The sequence below is a fragment of the Triplophysa dalaica genome, chromosome 15 (assembly GCF_015846415.1).
Source record: "Triplophysa dalaica isolate WHDGS20190420 chromosome 15, ASM1584641v1, whole genome shotgun sequence".
NCBI lineage: Eukaryota > Metazoa > Chordata > Actinopteri > Cypriniformes > Nemacheilidae > Triplophysa > Triplophysa dalaica.
Genome location: NC_079556.1, coordinates 4,706,682 through 4,722,302, shown reverse-complemented (window position 1 = coordinate 4,722,302; position 15,621 = coordinate 4,706,682). Strand labels below are relative to the sequence as shown.

Genomic DNA, 15,621 nt, shown 5'->3' with positions numbered 1-15,621 from the left:
TCATTGTTGTCTAGGAGAATCAGATGAGATATTAAAGAAATCACGTTTGTAATTTTTCTTTCCTATGTGACAACTGAGTTTGTACCGTCGGCATATCTGAGCACAGCAGTGATTATTATCCGGGCAGAACTCTCTGTGCTGGAGGAGACTGGCGATAAATCAGACTTCAGGCTGGCGCATGTTAAGGTCTTACTGCCAAATGTTTGCCACCGCCTATAGGCTAAAGACCAGAGCCCGACGCTGTGTTTATTTTTATGCGTTGTTTTCGCTCATGCTGTGCGACAGTAAAAAACGAATTCCCCAAAAATGTTGTACCATTCACTACTGACAGCGTCAAGAGACTCGGCCAAAATCTAATCCATAGATTTAGCTACACGTGTTAAAAAGTCTGCTTACAACATTTGTCAAATGTTTTCAGCATCGGACATTAATTCGTCGGATACACAGAGATGAGCTAAGGCCTGGAGAAAAAGAAGCTTTTTATTTAACAAAAGGAAAGCAATCTTGCTAATGACATTTGGGAGATTTTTGGCCCTGTCTCTTCACTTGATGGAATAAGTCAAGTCCCTATGACATGATGTACAGGCAAACCTTTAAGCCCTGCACTTTTCAGGGAGAAAGCCCATTAGCCAGACTTTACAGACGGTATCATAAATTATGACACAGGGGTTAGAAGCTCTCAATTTATAAACAGGTAATGTACACTCACACAAATGAGCCCTTGAGTCCGGCTCTCCTGCGTCTGCACAGAGAAGGGATCGCTTGTCCGGGAACATCAACAGCCTCGGGAGACCTAAGTCGAAGTCTTTGTAGTCACTCTGAGCTGACTAAGAAAATGAGGGAAAAAATGACAGATGAATATGATATTAGGCGGGGGTGTGTAAGGCATGCATAAGGCTGGAAAAACCAAAGCTTTCTCTGGACATAATGTGTGTTGGCCAATTTTGCCAGGATTTTAAAAATATTTTTCAAATAATTAAACACCTTTTAAAATGTTAAAAAAAACCTATAGACTGTATTAGCAGCAACGACATAAACAAACATTATGTGGCCCAAACGTAACTTCCTGTAGACCTCCGCGGTGTCAATTATTGTTGAATAGTTTTAAATTAATTAAAAACAATAAGATACAATAAAATGTTATGTTTTCATAGGATATTTAACTCAAAATACTTTTACTATATATTCATATTTTATTGTATTTAAATCTCATTAAATAAACAATTTGTTGAATGAATTGTATAACTTTGTCGCATTTAAGTTTAGCCGAGTAATGGTTCTTCTACTGGTCTCCCAAAATAAAACTGTCTTGACATCCTTTTTACTTGCTAGCTAATGTAATTTACTTGTAATTTCCTTTGCTTGTTATCAGAAATCATATTCACATCATCAGCATAATTTGCAAATATATAATGAACACTATGTTAGCGTGCATGTGCAGTAACATTTGTTTATGTTGTTGCTTTGAAACCGTCTATCGGGTAGCAAGGGTTCATTTCTCCAACTCCCAAACACCATTGCTTAACATTTTGTGGAATAAGACAAAATGAACAGAAAATAAGTAGACCCGAATAACTTATTAAAAACATTCATCAACTCAATGGCATTCAGACATTTGCATTTTCGGGGAAGAAAATAAGATGCTTTATTTTCCTCCCCAAAATCTTTGAATTCAATTTGTAAATATTGACTTTTACATGCTCTGTTTGTTTAAATGGAAGAAAGATTTAGAAAAAAAAAACTTGGTGGTATAATGAGCTAAAAGAGAAATACCCTTCATAGAAATCGATACGGTATCTATGCCGTGTGATGGGATGAATTGCGTCTGTTGGCAGGTCTGGCTTTGGGCCTCAAACTGCTCTGAGTGCAGAGTCATTAGAAATTCCCTAGCACTTTACAAACACTGTGATTACCAGGCCACTGTCAAAGCCACGGCAGTGAACAGAGTATTAGAACATAACATGGAAAAATGTGAGTATTTTCAGGCGAAACTAAAGCTCTCGATTACAGCTAAACAAGGGAAAATTTCCTGAAAGATTTGCAGGCACTTTCATCACTGAGATAGGATGCATCCTTTTCAGCAAACTGCTAAGAGGGTATTCAGCACGAGAAAGGTAAATAGCTATTAGGAACAGCCAAACCATGACGTGAGTGAGAATTAGAGCTAAAAGAAATAAATGCGCCACATTACGAGGTGCTGTAAGAATGTTTTAGCGCAGCAAAAAACGAAGAGGAAAGTACACAAACAATGGCTGGTTTCATTACGCCGTCCCGTTTCTAAATTCGTTTTTAAAAACAGAATTCATTAGTACTGATGAACTGATGAACTGATGAAAGATAATAGGTATATTCATCACAACTTTTCCAGCAAGTCCAGTGTGAACTTTCATTTCCTCGTCTCAATATAATAGCAACACTTGTTGGATTCCGTTCCCTAAAATCTTAACACAAACCGAGTCTTGTGATTTGGATATTGGAGCCTGTTGGGCTGTTAGGTCACTGTATGCTTTTAAAAGCCGGCTGTCAGGGGACACGAGCTGCAAATTCTTCCTCTCCATGTTTACAAGTGAAAGGGCATTCATTAAAATGAGAGGTTGTTATGAAGGTATCAGTTCGACTGGATACAAGCCAAATGTTGGCTCTGGTGTATTCTGCAGACACGAGAAAATAGAACACACACCGGCCTTGAAACATTGCATCTCAACCGGTCTGAAATGTTCCCAGCAAGCAAAGCAAACAAATCCTGCGTCTTAAAAGTGAGACTATGACTATTGACATATAGAAGTCAGTTTATTGACATATTTTAGTGAAACATGAAATCAGATGCTTGATGAGGTTCAGTGGACTGAAACGTTACTTTTGTTAATAAATGCCTAAAGGGACAGCTCACCCCAAAATGTGAACGCCGTCATCATTTACTCAACCTCTTGTCATTTCAAACCTCCAAATTCCAAATACAAAAAAAATATTTTGAAGGAAGTTGGTGAACAGCGCTGGCACATATTCACTTCTATTGTGTGGACACAAAACCACAAAAGTCAAATGGTGGCAGTTCACAACATGCTTCCCAACAACACATTTGGTGTTCTGCGTAAGAAAGACAGTCATAGAGTTTTTAGATGAGAAGAGGATGAGTAAATGAATGAATTTTCATTTTTGGGTGAAATATCAAGCAAGTATTTATAGTGTGGGATTTCATCTGTATACTTGGACTATTTTCCTATGCACCTTTTCACATGTTCCGAGTTTCTGTTCATTGAATTAAATAAGTAACATTTTATTGTTTTTTAATGTTATAATTTAATTTTACCATACAGTTTTTCTTTGCCAGTTATTTTCCTATTTTTCTAGTGATATCATAAAGCACGTAAAAACATGGTGCTTGGGTTCAAGTTTTGTCTTTTGACAGTTTCCGTTCTTTTATTGACACATTTCTTGACCTCATTAAGATAATGATGACTTTTTCTTATTTTCTGTGCACCGAGGTGAATAATGAGTTACATAAGCATAATTAAGTTTTCTCGCTTTTATTAAACAGACACCGAAAGTGATTGTGCAGCAAATTACAGTTCACCATCACGCATTTATCCCCGTAAATAAATTAAGACTCGTATACTTTATGAGTTCAATTCACGTGTGAAGATTCGGTTCCTTGTTAAACCCATCAGCGCTCCCAAATGATGCCAACGCAGGTATGGGTTAGTAGAATGGAGCCGACATTAGAATACAGTAAATGTAATGAGGGATACAAATCACATCAGCGTTTAAACAATCCAACGAGGTCTCCAGTCAACCCTTTGAGCGCCCGCGCCTAATGCTTCACACGTTTATGAGAACACCACTCCCTCAACTCAGCATGACTTTGGGAGTTGCAATAGCGTTTAACAGCCAGAATAAATAATGGTCACTGCTCGGTGTTCCTTAATGTTGATATATCTCTGCAACAGGACAGGTGCTGCCGCTTTGGGTTCCTCAGATCGGCGCAATTAATCTAACTTGTCGTGTGATGAACTCTGACGAAACTCACAATCCAGAAGGCATACATAATACAATACATTAAATCTCACTTTAACGAGTCCGAACCTTGAGGAGAACTGAGGCAAAAGGCCATAAATTGAGATGCTAATAACAACCGTGTATAAGACAGAGGGGGAAAAATGATATGTTTAAAGTTGCGCAGAATGATATTGACCATATGTGACTGGTTTGCACAGGTACGTTCCAATTAATCATAGCCGGGTGGCAGGAGCCTCTGTGCCACCCCGGGAAGAATTATCTCCTCTACCTTGACCCCGCGGTAAATAATTGGAGCAGAAATTGAGCCCCCTCATTAATATCGCTTACATTAGCATCATTCATTGGCCTAGTTACTCTGGCAGCCAGAGGTGTGCGAGCAAGAGAGATGGGCTGATTGAAAGATTCACATCTGGCCAGCGCGTTTATATCTCTGTTGCTGTCAATTTGAGGCTAAGCTACATTTGGCAGCGCTGTTGTCTGACCGAAGCAGGACTGATTCGCTTTTCATCGACGGCTGCTACTAGAGCAAAGAATCAGAGCGTCGAGTGGGCGCCCGAACGGACCCGCAAGATGAGAGGTCTTTTCTGCCTCATTGATGCCATATGGAATAATGAAAAAGTTACTCGACACCTACCAGGTTTGGTGGCTCTTTGACACCGGTGATTAAGCGAAACTACCCTTCTCATTCCACTCTGACTCATCAGTGCTAAGTACGGATAATGATGACAGATGATCCAAATTATAGGGGTTGTAAATATAAGGGTGCTCGAAACAGAGCAAAATAATTCTGTACTGTTTCTTTGGAAAAATGACAAATTTTAGGTGCCGTTTTATACTCATAGGGGAATGAAAGTATAGGAGCAAAGGGTGGGTTGAAAATACTGCAAGGTGGCCCTGGTTTCACAATACCATATGTAGTCATTAACAGTCTTTTCCTGTCTATGTTGGATGAGAACAGCCGGGCTCCCAGGCACGACTCTGATGAGAGCACAGAGCCCCCCACCATCACCAGCCCCAAGCCTCTCTTCTCAAGCGGGGCTGTCTCAGATTCACTGGAGTGTAGCGTGTACTGGTACTGGCCATCTGGGTCAGCCCTCCAGACTGAACGCAATGATAAAGCCAGTCTTCAGCATGACAAATGGGCGACTCGGCCCGAGTCGCACATCTCGCCTCACAGTTTCACAAGATAGTCGTTAGTGGGATGGTGGATGTCGTTCCTGTTGTAACAATCTGTGTGCTCTCTGATCTGGTTTACAACATGGCCGTTGAAAGTACTTGATTCATAACATTCAGAGGTCAGGTATTTACATTTATGCATTTGACGTGCCATTTTCAAGGCCTATTTATAATGCATTCTATATAATGAGAATATTCATCACCTATTAAATCTGTCCTGGAACAGCACTGCTGATTTTATTTTGTAAAATCTTACATTGAGTATTACATCTTTAAGATATTTGTTTAACATTTTAATTCGCTTATATTTGTTCGAATGTGCAGTGTTAAAAAAACGAAACAGGAAGTTCTTCTCGACCATCTTCCAAAGTCTGAAAAATACAATATATTCCATAATAAGAACTACTAAAGAAACACAACGAACAACTATAAAAATAAGGAATTACTGTGTATTTTTATTACATTAAATTAGAAATCCGTATGACATACTTTTATTACATACTGTATATAAATGAATTACAAATACATCAGAAATTAGTTTGTTGAAATTCACATCATCACTATCTTTCTGAAACCTTTAATGTTCAAATTCACAGTGATTGCAAACTGTGTTGACAAGCACTTTTTAATACTTTTTATTGGTTAGATATTTATAAAAGCCATTGGCAAACATAAAGGACAACTAACCCATTTATGGCAAAAATAATAAAAATCACAAAATGGAGATACAAGGTTTCAGAAGGACAGCAGCGATATGAAACATTTGTAAGGAAGAGTAGTATATATTATGAAATCTATTAGGTACAGGGTGATTTCAATAAAAGGTTAAAACATTTAATTTCTACACATTTAAAATGTTGGGTTGTTTTCAACACATGGTTGTGTCAAAAAAAAAAAAAAAACATTGGGTTCAATGAACACAGAAAGTGTCAATATCTGACCTAACCCCAAATTGAAACAACCCAACATTTTGTGTTACAACAACAGCTTTGGTTCACTTATAATCCAGTGGTTGGATTTGTCCCTTATACATACATCACATATACAGACCCAGTACAAAGCTTGTCATGGCTAAACCGAGGAAACAAGCTAAAACCAGCATGGCCCCTAACCTCCCCTCTGTGACCCTTAACAAGTCATTCTTTGACTAAAAGCATTATTTGGTTGCCATTCTGAGCTGGTGCAGTCAGAGGTGCATAACAAGGGGCAGTTATCTGGTGCACCACACAGCAGAGTGTGGTCTCTGGTGTTGTTCTAATTTGTCTCAAACTGGGAGAAGTGCTGATTAAATAAGTCAGGCGGTGACTGAATGAACATTTGGCCACACACTTCTCAGCTCCCTGGGCTTAACAAACATGTTTGTTTTTCTGGCTGGAAGAAACTCGAAGTTCTGAGTGCTTCCGTCCCTATTAACAAAAACAACAAAAATGGGTCATTGTTTGCTGCAGTCGGACCACCATGCAGATTCAAACAGACCTCCAACAGTTCACTGCACTCCAGAATATCTCACTGATCGAACCATAGCGAGTTCAAATATTCCCTTACCTAAACCTAACAACCACATCATTTCGAAAAGCCAACTCACAAAACCACACACAGGTAAATGATGTTCCAATTACTGCAGACTTCGTGTTCTTACCAAAAGTTAGGTCAAATAAAGTTGGTGTTTTCATCAATGCAGTATATCTAAACAATACCGCTGTTACCTGTCTCTGCAAGGATTGCTTAATATAAGCACAAAATAATGAGACGCCGTTGCTGGAACTCTGCGATGTTGAGAATGTGATATTTTTATATTTATTTATTTTTGTTTGTTTTATTCTCTCCAGCGGAGCAGACGTCTGCTTTAAGCTTTCATCAGTATAATCCTGACTGATACAAGCACAACCCACTGCGTTGCCAGGCCAATAGCAAACTAATAATGCATTATACAAATTTGCAGATGCATATTGTGACACATAATTTAATTAACGGCTAAGAGCCAGCTTTAAAACGAATTTTTATTTTGCATTTTGTCAGACTGTCACTAGAATCAGCAGATGTTGGGAATGTATTATCAAGACTAACAAGCCAAACACAACTTCAATGACAGATAAAATAAATGTGTGTGTGTAGTTTGGGGAATTTGTGTTCATTCTTTGAGATCTAATTTGTGCTCAGAAGGCTTCTGTCCTTGATTGGCGTGATTGGTTTGAAGTCCCATAGTCTCACTTGTCATCTGTGACTAATGAATTTAAATTGATAAGAAATTGATCAGGCTTGCCGTAACCAGCCGGTTGTGATTCTTATCCATAAACTATCAATTATGTTATCCTCCTGTCATTTTCAGGTCTCCTCACATCCTCCGCCATTGATTGGATGAATATAACTGTATCTAAACTGCAGACACCCGATATCCGTAAATCCCAGTACTGAATTTGACTGATGTTCCAGATGAGCAAGAACCCATCAAAAGATTAAAGAATTGATCTTGCGATATACGAGAGAGTAGATTCATGTCTTTCTGCTTTGTGTCAGAACGTGCTTAAGATGAAACTGTATTGGTTTTATGGTTCATTAAAGGGGTGTGCATATCGTATTTGCTCTAAAGGAAGAGGCGGATTATGTTTGTGCCACAGGAGGAAATTAGTTACTGATCTCTCATCACTCACTAGATTGTGATTCACTCTTTTTCCTATGCAAGAAAACGTGGCGAAAGGATTGCAGCCAGAAACAAAATTTTTAAACAGTGCTGAAGCGTTTGAATAAATGATGACAACATACAAATGGAACTCGAACCCTAATGAGTGTTTTATCTCAGCATGGGGTCCTTCCTATCTTCTATTCCCCTGCGTGCTTAATATCACTGCCCCAGTTGAGCTATTACACGCAGTGTAGGGTCATCCATCCCTTTAATACAAATGTCCGCTTAAGTTTGTTACCTGTAAACCTGACAGCAGTAGTTGGTAAAATAAATACGTTTTCAGCAATATGCTGTGTGCTGCAAAGCATTCTGTTGTACATCCTATTTTCTTATTCGGTTGTATGCAAGTCTGATCTAAAAATTACCCCACAAAATGTAATTCACTTTTGCAATATAGTGTACCTTTGTTTCATATAGAGCACCAGAAATTGATAATAAACGATTTTAACTGCAAAGAAAACACTTATCCAGTGTGCTCATGAATGTATGTGTGTGTCAGTGAGTGAGTGAGTGTGAGAGAGAGAGAGAGAGAGAGAGAGAGTGTGTGAGAGAGAGAGAGAGAGAGAGAGAGATTGCCATCAACTGAATTCATTACCGCAATCCCTCCCATAGGTTCCGAGGGGAAACGGCGTTCCGAGCATTTGAAATAAACAATCTGATGTTACTAATCATGATAGAAGAATCGGACCTCAGTCAAGAAGAAGTGTAACATCTATGCTCGGTTGTGAGGAGTAGCGAGACGCGGGACTTAAATGCGCTCTGGCAATTTAGTAAAGGGAGCGCGGAACTCCCCAGCGCATCAGCCGAACTGAAGCAGCGGCACTCGGGCACATCGTGTTGCGCAGACGCCTCACATCCTCCCCAGGATCAAGCACTCAACACAATGTTGTTTTTTAGACGGTCCGGACTGAAGGATCGACGGGCTGACCCTCAGACGGAGGGTGGGCTGTTAGGGCTCTGGGATCATTCTTTAGTTTAATTCGGAAATTTTTACTCGGAGAACAACGGGAGGAGATATGCTGAAAGAGTTTATTAGTACCTGGATGGGACGAAGCTTATTATATAAGGTAAGGATTGTAGAAATGTAAGGTTTTAATCAGCGCTGAATGGATTCGTCAGTTCTTAACAAAAAATGTAATAATCTATTCCAATTGTTTGCCAACTTTTACTCTGCTTAGAAATGCCACGCAACCGTCTTTATGCACTTGAAGTTTACACATTCTACCCACAAATCGCAAAAGGATAAATATATGTAACGCAAACATTTCTAGAAGAATATTTAGAGCAGTGATATGTCAAGCAGTTGCAAGTGTTATATTCCATATGTGCATTACAAGACTACATATCAACCGTACTGTATCTCACTTGAGCATTTCTATTGTTCTATTGGAAACCAATTATATACATAAACCTAAAAAATATATAGAAACATATATTACAATTATATACACATATATATATTTATTTATGTACGTAATGTGGACCACAATTTTACCAGAATTTTGATATTTGGAATTTCGAAATGCTCACATTCTAATAGACATAGTCAAGTTCCTGCATTTTAACTAGCAAAAAATAGAGTAGTAAACCCTATATGTGCAAGACCAGGATTTTTCCACTGCAGAAAATTGACTGTAATAGACTATGACAAACAAAGAGTCTGTATCCTTTAAAAAGTATTATACACTTTTAATGTAATTATGATGAATGAAGATAATAACAAAACATTAATAATGAAGAGACTATACAAAATGGCTGTCTATTAATTGGTGAAAATTGTAAAAGTAATGGCGTAATCATGCCATCAGCTGGACATGGATTACATCTCAATGATGATTACGTAATTGATGATTATCCGAAAATTTGCAATGATCCAACATAAAAGGCGTGAATTAAAATTCTGCCCATAATGGACATAGCTGTTATTATGACATGTGTTATTGACTATAGGTGGGTTCACATCCTGTAGAACCTTTCAAAACTCTGATTTGATCAAGCAGTTCTTACTGTCCCTGGGTTGAGAAGCATTATTGCATGCGTGCCAGAGCATTGGAGAACAGACCTGTCCATCATCATGGCATTTGACAGACTAAACACCTCAGTGCCCTTTACAGGTCTCTGAGATGCTGATGTCGCCAGTCATCATTCTCTTCTCTCAGAGAACAAGATGACTGGCAGTATAGATGTGCTGTTTTATTACTGCCTGCTCTGTTATACGCTTTCCTTCTTTCTTTCTTTCTTATTTTCTTCTTCTTTCTAAATACAAAATAAAATCCATCTTAGTTTTGACGATTACAAATTAATTCAAACGTCAACCAAGCTAATTACTTAACAGTTTTAAGTAATGTGAATGGTAAAAAATAAAAATTTTGGTACGACTGAACACATGTCCGAACACACACGCACACGCTGCCAAAGCTTCTGTTGTTTTTTACTGACCGCTGGCTGTTCCCACAGTGTAGGTGGATCTCAGGTTTAACCAACAAGACCACACACGCATGTTATTTTTTATACATTGTGGGGAATTTCCATAGACATTATGACTTTTATACTGTACGAACTGTATATTCTATCCCCTAACAATTACCCTGCCCCTAAACCTTAGCCTCACAGATATATCTTGGCATTTTACGTTTTCAAAAAAGCATCAATAATTTAATCTTATTTTGGGGACCCAACGAACAACCTGTAGACAGACACACACACACACACACAGACTCACACACAAATGTAATAAATATTAAATTCGTATTCTTTTTGCTGTAAAAGATCAGAGAGTAACTTTAGGGGAAGAATAGATAGTAGATACTAAGAAATCCGTCCGTGAAGTAACATCTTATTTATTTTTTATTTTCTGTTAAAACAGGTAAGTGGATCAAAATGCAACTTCTGAGGGACACTGTGCCTTTCAGGGAGCGTCCAGCTGTGCTGGGAAAGGAGGTCTTCATCCATGAACCCTCCATACTTGCTACCTACACACTTTGAAATCGTCCCTCCCTGAACTGAAGGGTGACAATGTGATGAGCTTTGATATCATTTCCAGCCAAAGCATGGATGGAGGGATGAAAAGGAGTTGCACGAGTTAATGAGACTATTGCTCTTGTGTTGGGGAGCTTAGGACAGGCAATTACTGGAGGATTACTTGCTGACTTCAACACAGCATATACTCTCCACAAAGCAACCTTGAAGATCCATAAAGAACTCCAGCGTGGTGGATTTTATTTGTTTTTCTACCCTTTTTTAATTACTTGCTGTGCTGTTGTCCAAAGTGTTACAAAATGGAGGTACAGATCCGAATATGGAATAAAGACTTTCCTACGCTGATCAGCCCGTGGATACCAATACTGCTAGGCCTTCACTTGCATTTCTCACGGGCCACGAGCTGTCCGGAGGAGTGTCGATGCGACAGGACCTTTGTTTACTGCAACGAGAGGAGTCTAACGTCCGTGCCTCTGGGGCTAGGAGAGGGTTATAAGACCCTTTACCTCCACAACAATCAAATCAACAATGCTGGATTTCCCCTGGAAATGCACAACGTTGCCTCAGTGGAGACGGTGTATCTCTATGGCAACCAGCTTGACGAATTCCCCATTAATCTGCCCAAAAACGTGCGGGTGCTCCACCTGCAGGAGAATAACATTCAGACGGTGTCCCGGGCTGCCCTCGCACAGCTGCTTCGCCTGGAGGAGCTTCATCTGGATGACAACTCCATCTCCACCGTGGGTGTTGAGGACGGGGCCTTCAGGGAGGCCGTCAGCCTCAAAACCCTTTTCCTCACCAAGAACCACCTGAGCAGCGTACCTATCGGGCTCCCAGAGGAACTACGAGAGTTGCGGCTGGACGAGAACCGTATTGCGCTCATAGCTGAGGACGCCTTCGAGAACGTGACGGGCCTGGAGGTCCTCCTCCTCGACGGCAACCTGCTCACAGACGAGGGCATCGACCCGGGGGCTTTCCAAAGCTTGGCTAATCTTCAAACCCTGTCGATGGCACGTAACTCGCTCTTGTTTCCTCCCCCTAATCTACCCACTGAGTTTTTAGTCAAGCTGAACTTGCAGGATAATCAAATGAATGAGATTCCTTTGGAGGCCTTTCGCGGCCTGCACCGCTTGGAGAGATTGGATATTTCCAACAACCAGCTGCAGTCTCTCACACAGGGCGTCTTTGACGGCCTCCGCGGCCTGAGACAGCTCACTGTTCGAAACAACCTTTGGCTCTGTGACTGCAGCATTAAATGGGTCATACTGTGGTTAAAATCGCTGCCAGCCAGCCTCAATGTCCGCGGATTCATGTGCCAGAAACCAGAGAGAGTACGTGGCATGGTAATCAGAGAGCTGACCCTGGAGCTCATCCAGTGTCCTAACAGCACAGCCACAATCCCACGATTCACACAACAGCCCACGCTGCTCTTCTCCTCCACCGCTGAGTCAGCCACTCAAACGGCCTTCACTCCCCCACGCTCCCTGCCCACACCCACCCTTCCACCTTTTGCACTTCCCCTACCCACCGCGGGTGAGGATCGGAGCACAATCGTCCCCGACAGCCCGGGGCAGGAATCGCTGCGGGTCTCTTTCATCGTGCTAAACGCTTCGTGCATTAAGGTAAGCTGGGTATCGACGTTTACGGTCACGGCTTATAAGGTTACCTGGGTCAAGCTGGGTCACAGTTTGATCGCCGGCCCCATGCAGGAGACGATGGTGGTGGGCGAACATGAGGGAATCTTGCTGCAAAACCTGGAGCCCAAATCCTCCTACCGCATTTGCGTGGATCCGCTAGAGGCTTTCAACAATTACCACCCGGGAGATGATACAATTTGCTCAGAGGTGACGACAAAATCTGCTTCTTTTAATTCGGATGACAACTCCACTGGGCCCGAGCAGGCTAGCCAACAGGACCCCAGCTCCTCTCTCCTACTGGCTGGCCTGATTGGTGGGGCGGTGCTAGTGGTTCTGGTTGTAATGTTAAGCATATTTTGCTGGCACATGCACAAAAAGGGAAGGTCAGACTCGTCCAAATGGAAATACAGCAGAGGCAGAAGAAAAGACGATTATTGCGAAGCAGGGACGAAAAAGGATAACTCCATTCTGGAGATGACCGAGACTACCTTTCAGATAGTTTCTTTAAATAATGAACAGCTTCTTAAGGGGGACTTTCATATTCAACCCATATACACACCCAACGGCGGTGTCGGATTCAGAGACTCCCAAAGCAGAAAGAATAGCACAGCATACTGTAAGAACAGCGTTCCAGAGTCGGATCCATGCCATAAATGATGCTTTTCGACAGATGACATCCTTTATATTTAGATCAGACATGAACACACTGTATAGGATATATTTCAAAAGACTGTACAATATGTAATTTATATTCTGACCAATGATATCGCCTTCTTTTTTTATATAACTTAGTAAAACACAAAATGATTTGTAAAGTATTACTTTCTCATGTTGTGTTACTAGAGCAAAGGAAACCTTTATACAATACAAGTCACAGAATTGTTGCACACCTGAAACACACAGAGTTTACAAAGTTAAACACAAATCAATGAAAAGTGCCATGTGTTTGAAACATTAAGCTAAACGTGAGAGGTTTAATGTGCGAGCAGTGTGCTGTTGTTTTCCCCAATATAACCACAAGGTGGCTCTTATTCTCATTGCCAGTATTAATATGAAGCCTCAAGCTACTCTTTGAGCCAACATCTCTCACTTTTACTCAACAGTTCACATAACACTAGACAGAACTTGCAAAACATCTAAAAAAATCCTGTGTGACACAGGACTACAAAGATAGGCTGATTTTCTTAGCTTGCAAGCGTGCACGCTCACACAGAGACATAAAATATCCTTATGGCTCTTGTACGCCGCTGCGGTTCTGCTCTGATGAGCTAAATATCTCCACTACACAATAACCAGCCATATTTTCTGCTCGTATTTATCGTTTACATTGTTATATGGGAGACACAGAAACTACATTTTCAAACGAACCATCATCTGCAATGTTTTCCTCAATTGCTTGCTTACTGCAGTAACTTGAGTTAGAAAGAGCGCATTTGTTTTTACAAACAGTCAGGCTACTTGTTACAGGTCTACTTAAATGGCTGAATTATAGGGTTTGGCTCTTTGTTTAGAAACATTTCAACCGTTCCGTTGCCGAGATAGATTACCTCACAGAGTGGAGTCCCGAAGTCTGAGACCATTAGTAAAAATATTTTCTTATTTAACTTTCGGCATCACACTATGCTCATAAAGATGCAAGTAAAATGGTTAAGGATTGTGTCATTATTTGGGGCTATTTCTGGCCTATAATAACAACATGCGCTGGCATGGACAAAATGTAATGGTCCATGTTATCCTGGTATGATCTAAAAATATTTCAAAGAGGTTTTTGTGGGCTTTACTGGAAGGAAACTTCTCTACGGAGAAGTAAAGAATAATGGTATTTTTTATTTCCAGGATTAAATTAGATGATTTTCCATATTTCAGTATGGTCTCTGACATTTGGATTCTACTTCGTTTCTTTATATGGGTAGTCGACAAATAAACCGTAAATGTGTCTTATGGTATGACACAGCAAAAATTTTGAAAAAACAACAATGACAAATCTCTCTTATGCTAGTTTTTTTATAAATATTAACAATACAGAATAATATATTTTGAAGAGTTATATTAATGTTATATAAATGTCTGACGAACACAGAGAAAGATATTTGGAAGAATGGTTGTAACCAAATAGTTCTTGGCCACCATTGACTAACATAGTAAGAAAAATGCATTATAAATATATTGGTTATGTTGAACAAAAAATAAGATATTTTGAAGAATGTAGGAAAGCAAAAAGTTCTGAGGCACCTTTTTATTTTTCCTATGGTAATCAATGGTGGTCAAGACCAGTTTGGTTACAAGCATTCTTCTTTTCTCTGTGTTCATCAGAACAAAGACATCTATGCAGATTTGGAACAACTCGGTTAATGGGAAATGGTGACAGAATTGCTCATCATTAAAGAACCCCATGGTTTGGTGCCGTGAGCCATCTTTGCGAATCTCTGAACTATGTATGCAACTTACAGCCATTATGAAAACATGAAGAATTAACATGATGGCTGTGGTTAGGCGGAATTTATAACATTTTATTTATCTCCACGTCTTAGTCTTGCCTGCAGGACAGCCTCCAGTAGCAACCGAAGATTACCGCATTGTAATGGCTTTGAAATGAGATCTCAGAGCTGTGAGCAAGTGTCAATGAGCCATAACAAAGCAATAAACAAAACTCCCGAGTTAATACCACTGCTGACCAGTTTTACGACCGTTCATCGCTTGATCTAGCTCGTTTTACACATACCACCCATATAATGTTAGACATGCATCTGTCTCTTTATCTAATGATGTGTATGTGGGAAGAGATGCACAGATAACCGCAAGTCACTTAATGACTGGCCCATTGATCAAAAGGGAGGCTTGTGTGATTGATCACTAATGTTCTCAAACATTATGTTTCCCTTGAAAAATAACAAGAGCTTATATGGGGCTAAATAATTCATGATTCTGCATATTGAACTATCAAATATGAAGATTTCATTCTTTCTTTCTCTTTTTTTCTTTCTTTCTTTCTTTCTTTCTTTCTTTCTTTCAAGGGACAGTGCACCCAAAATAAAAAAAAACATAATTTGCTCACCCTCGAGTTGTTCCAAATCTAAATACATGTTTTCTTTCTTCTAGCCAAACAGTTCATGGCAACCATTGACTACC

At 40.0% G+C, this 15,621-nt stretch overlaps 1 protein-coding gene across 1 annotated transcript; it reads left to right on the top strand.

The window, feature by feature from the left end:
- Positions 1–8,476: 8,476 nt before the first annotated feature.
- si:dkey-87k14.1 (leucine-rich repeat transmembrane protein FLRT2) lies at positions 8,477–13,310 on the top strand. Its single transcript, XM_056767985.1, has 2 exons — positions 8,477–8,943; positions 10,743–13,310. Exon 2 carries the CDS (start codon positions 11,155–11,157, stop codon positions 13,147–13,149), a length of 1,995 nt encoding a protein of 664 aa, XP_056623963.1. The 5' UTR covers positions 8,477–8,943; positions 10,743–11,154; the 3' UTR covers positions 13,150–13,310.
- Positions 13,311–15,621: the final 2,311 nt, after the last annotated feature.

What these genes read in the sequence shown, in the direction of transcription:
- si:dkey-87k14.1 (XM_056767985.1), top strand. Translation starts at nt 11,155, where the DNA reads ATGGAGGTACAGATCCGAATATGGAATAAAGACTTTCCTACGCTGATC.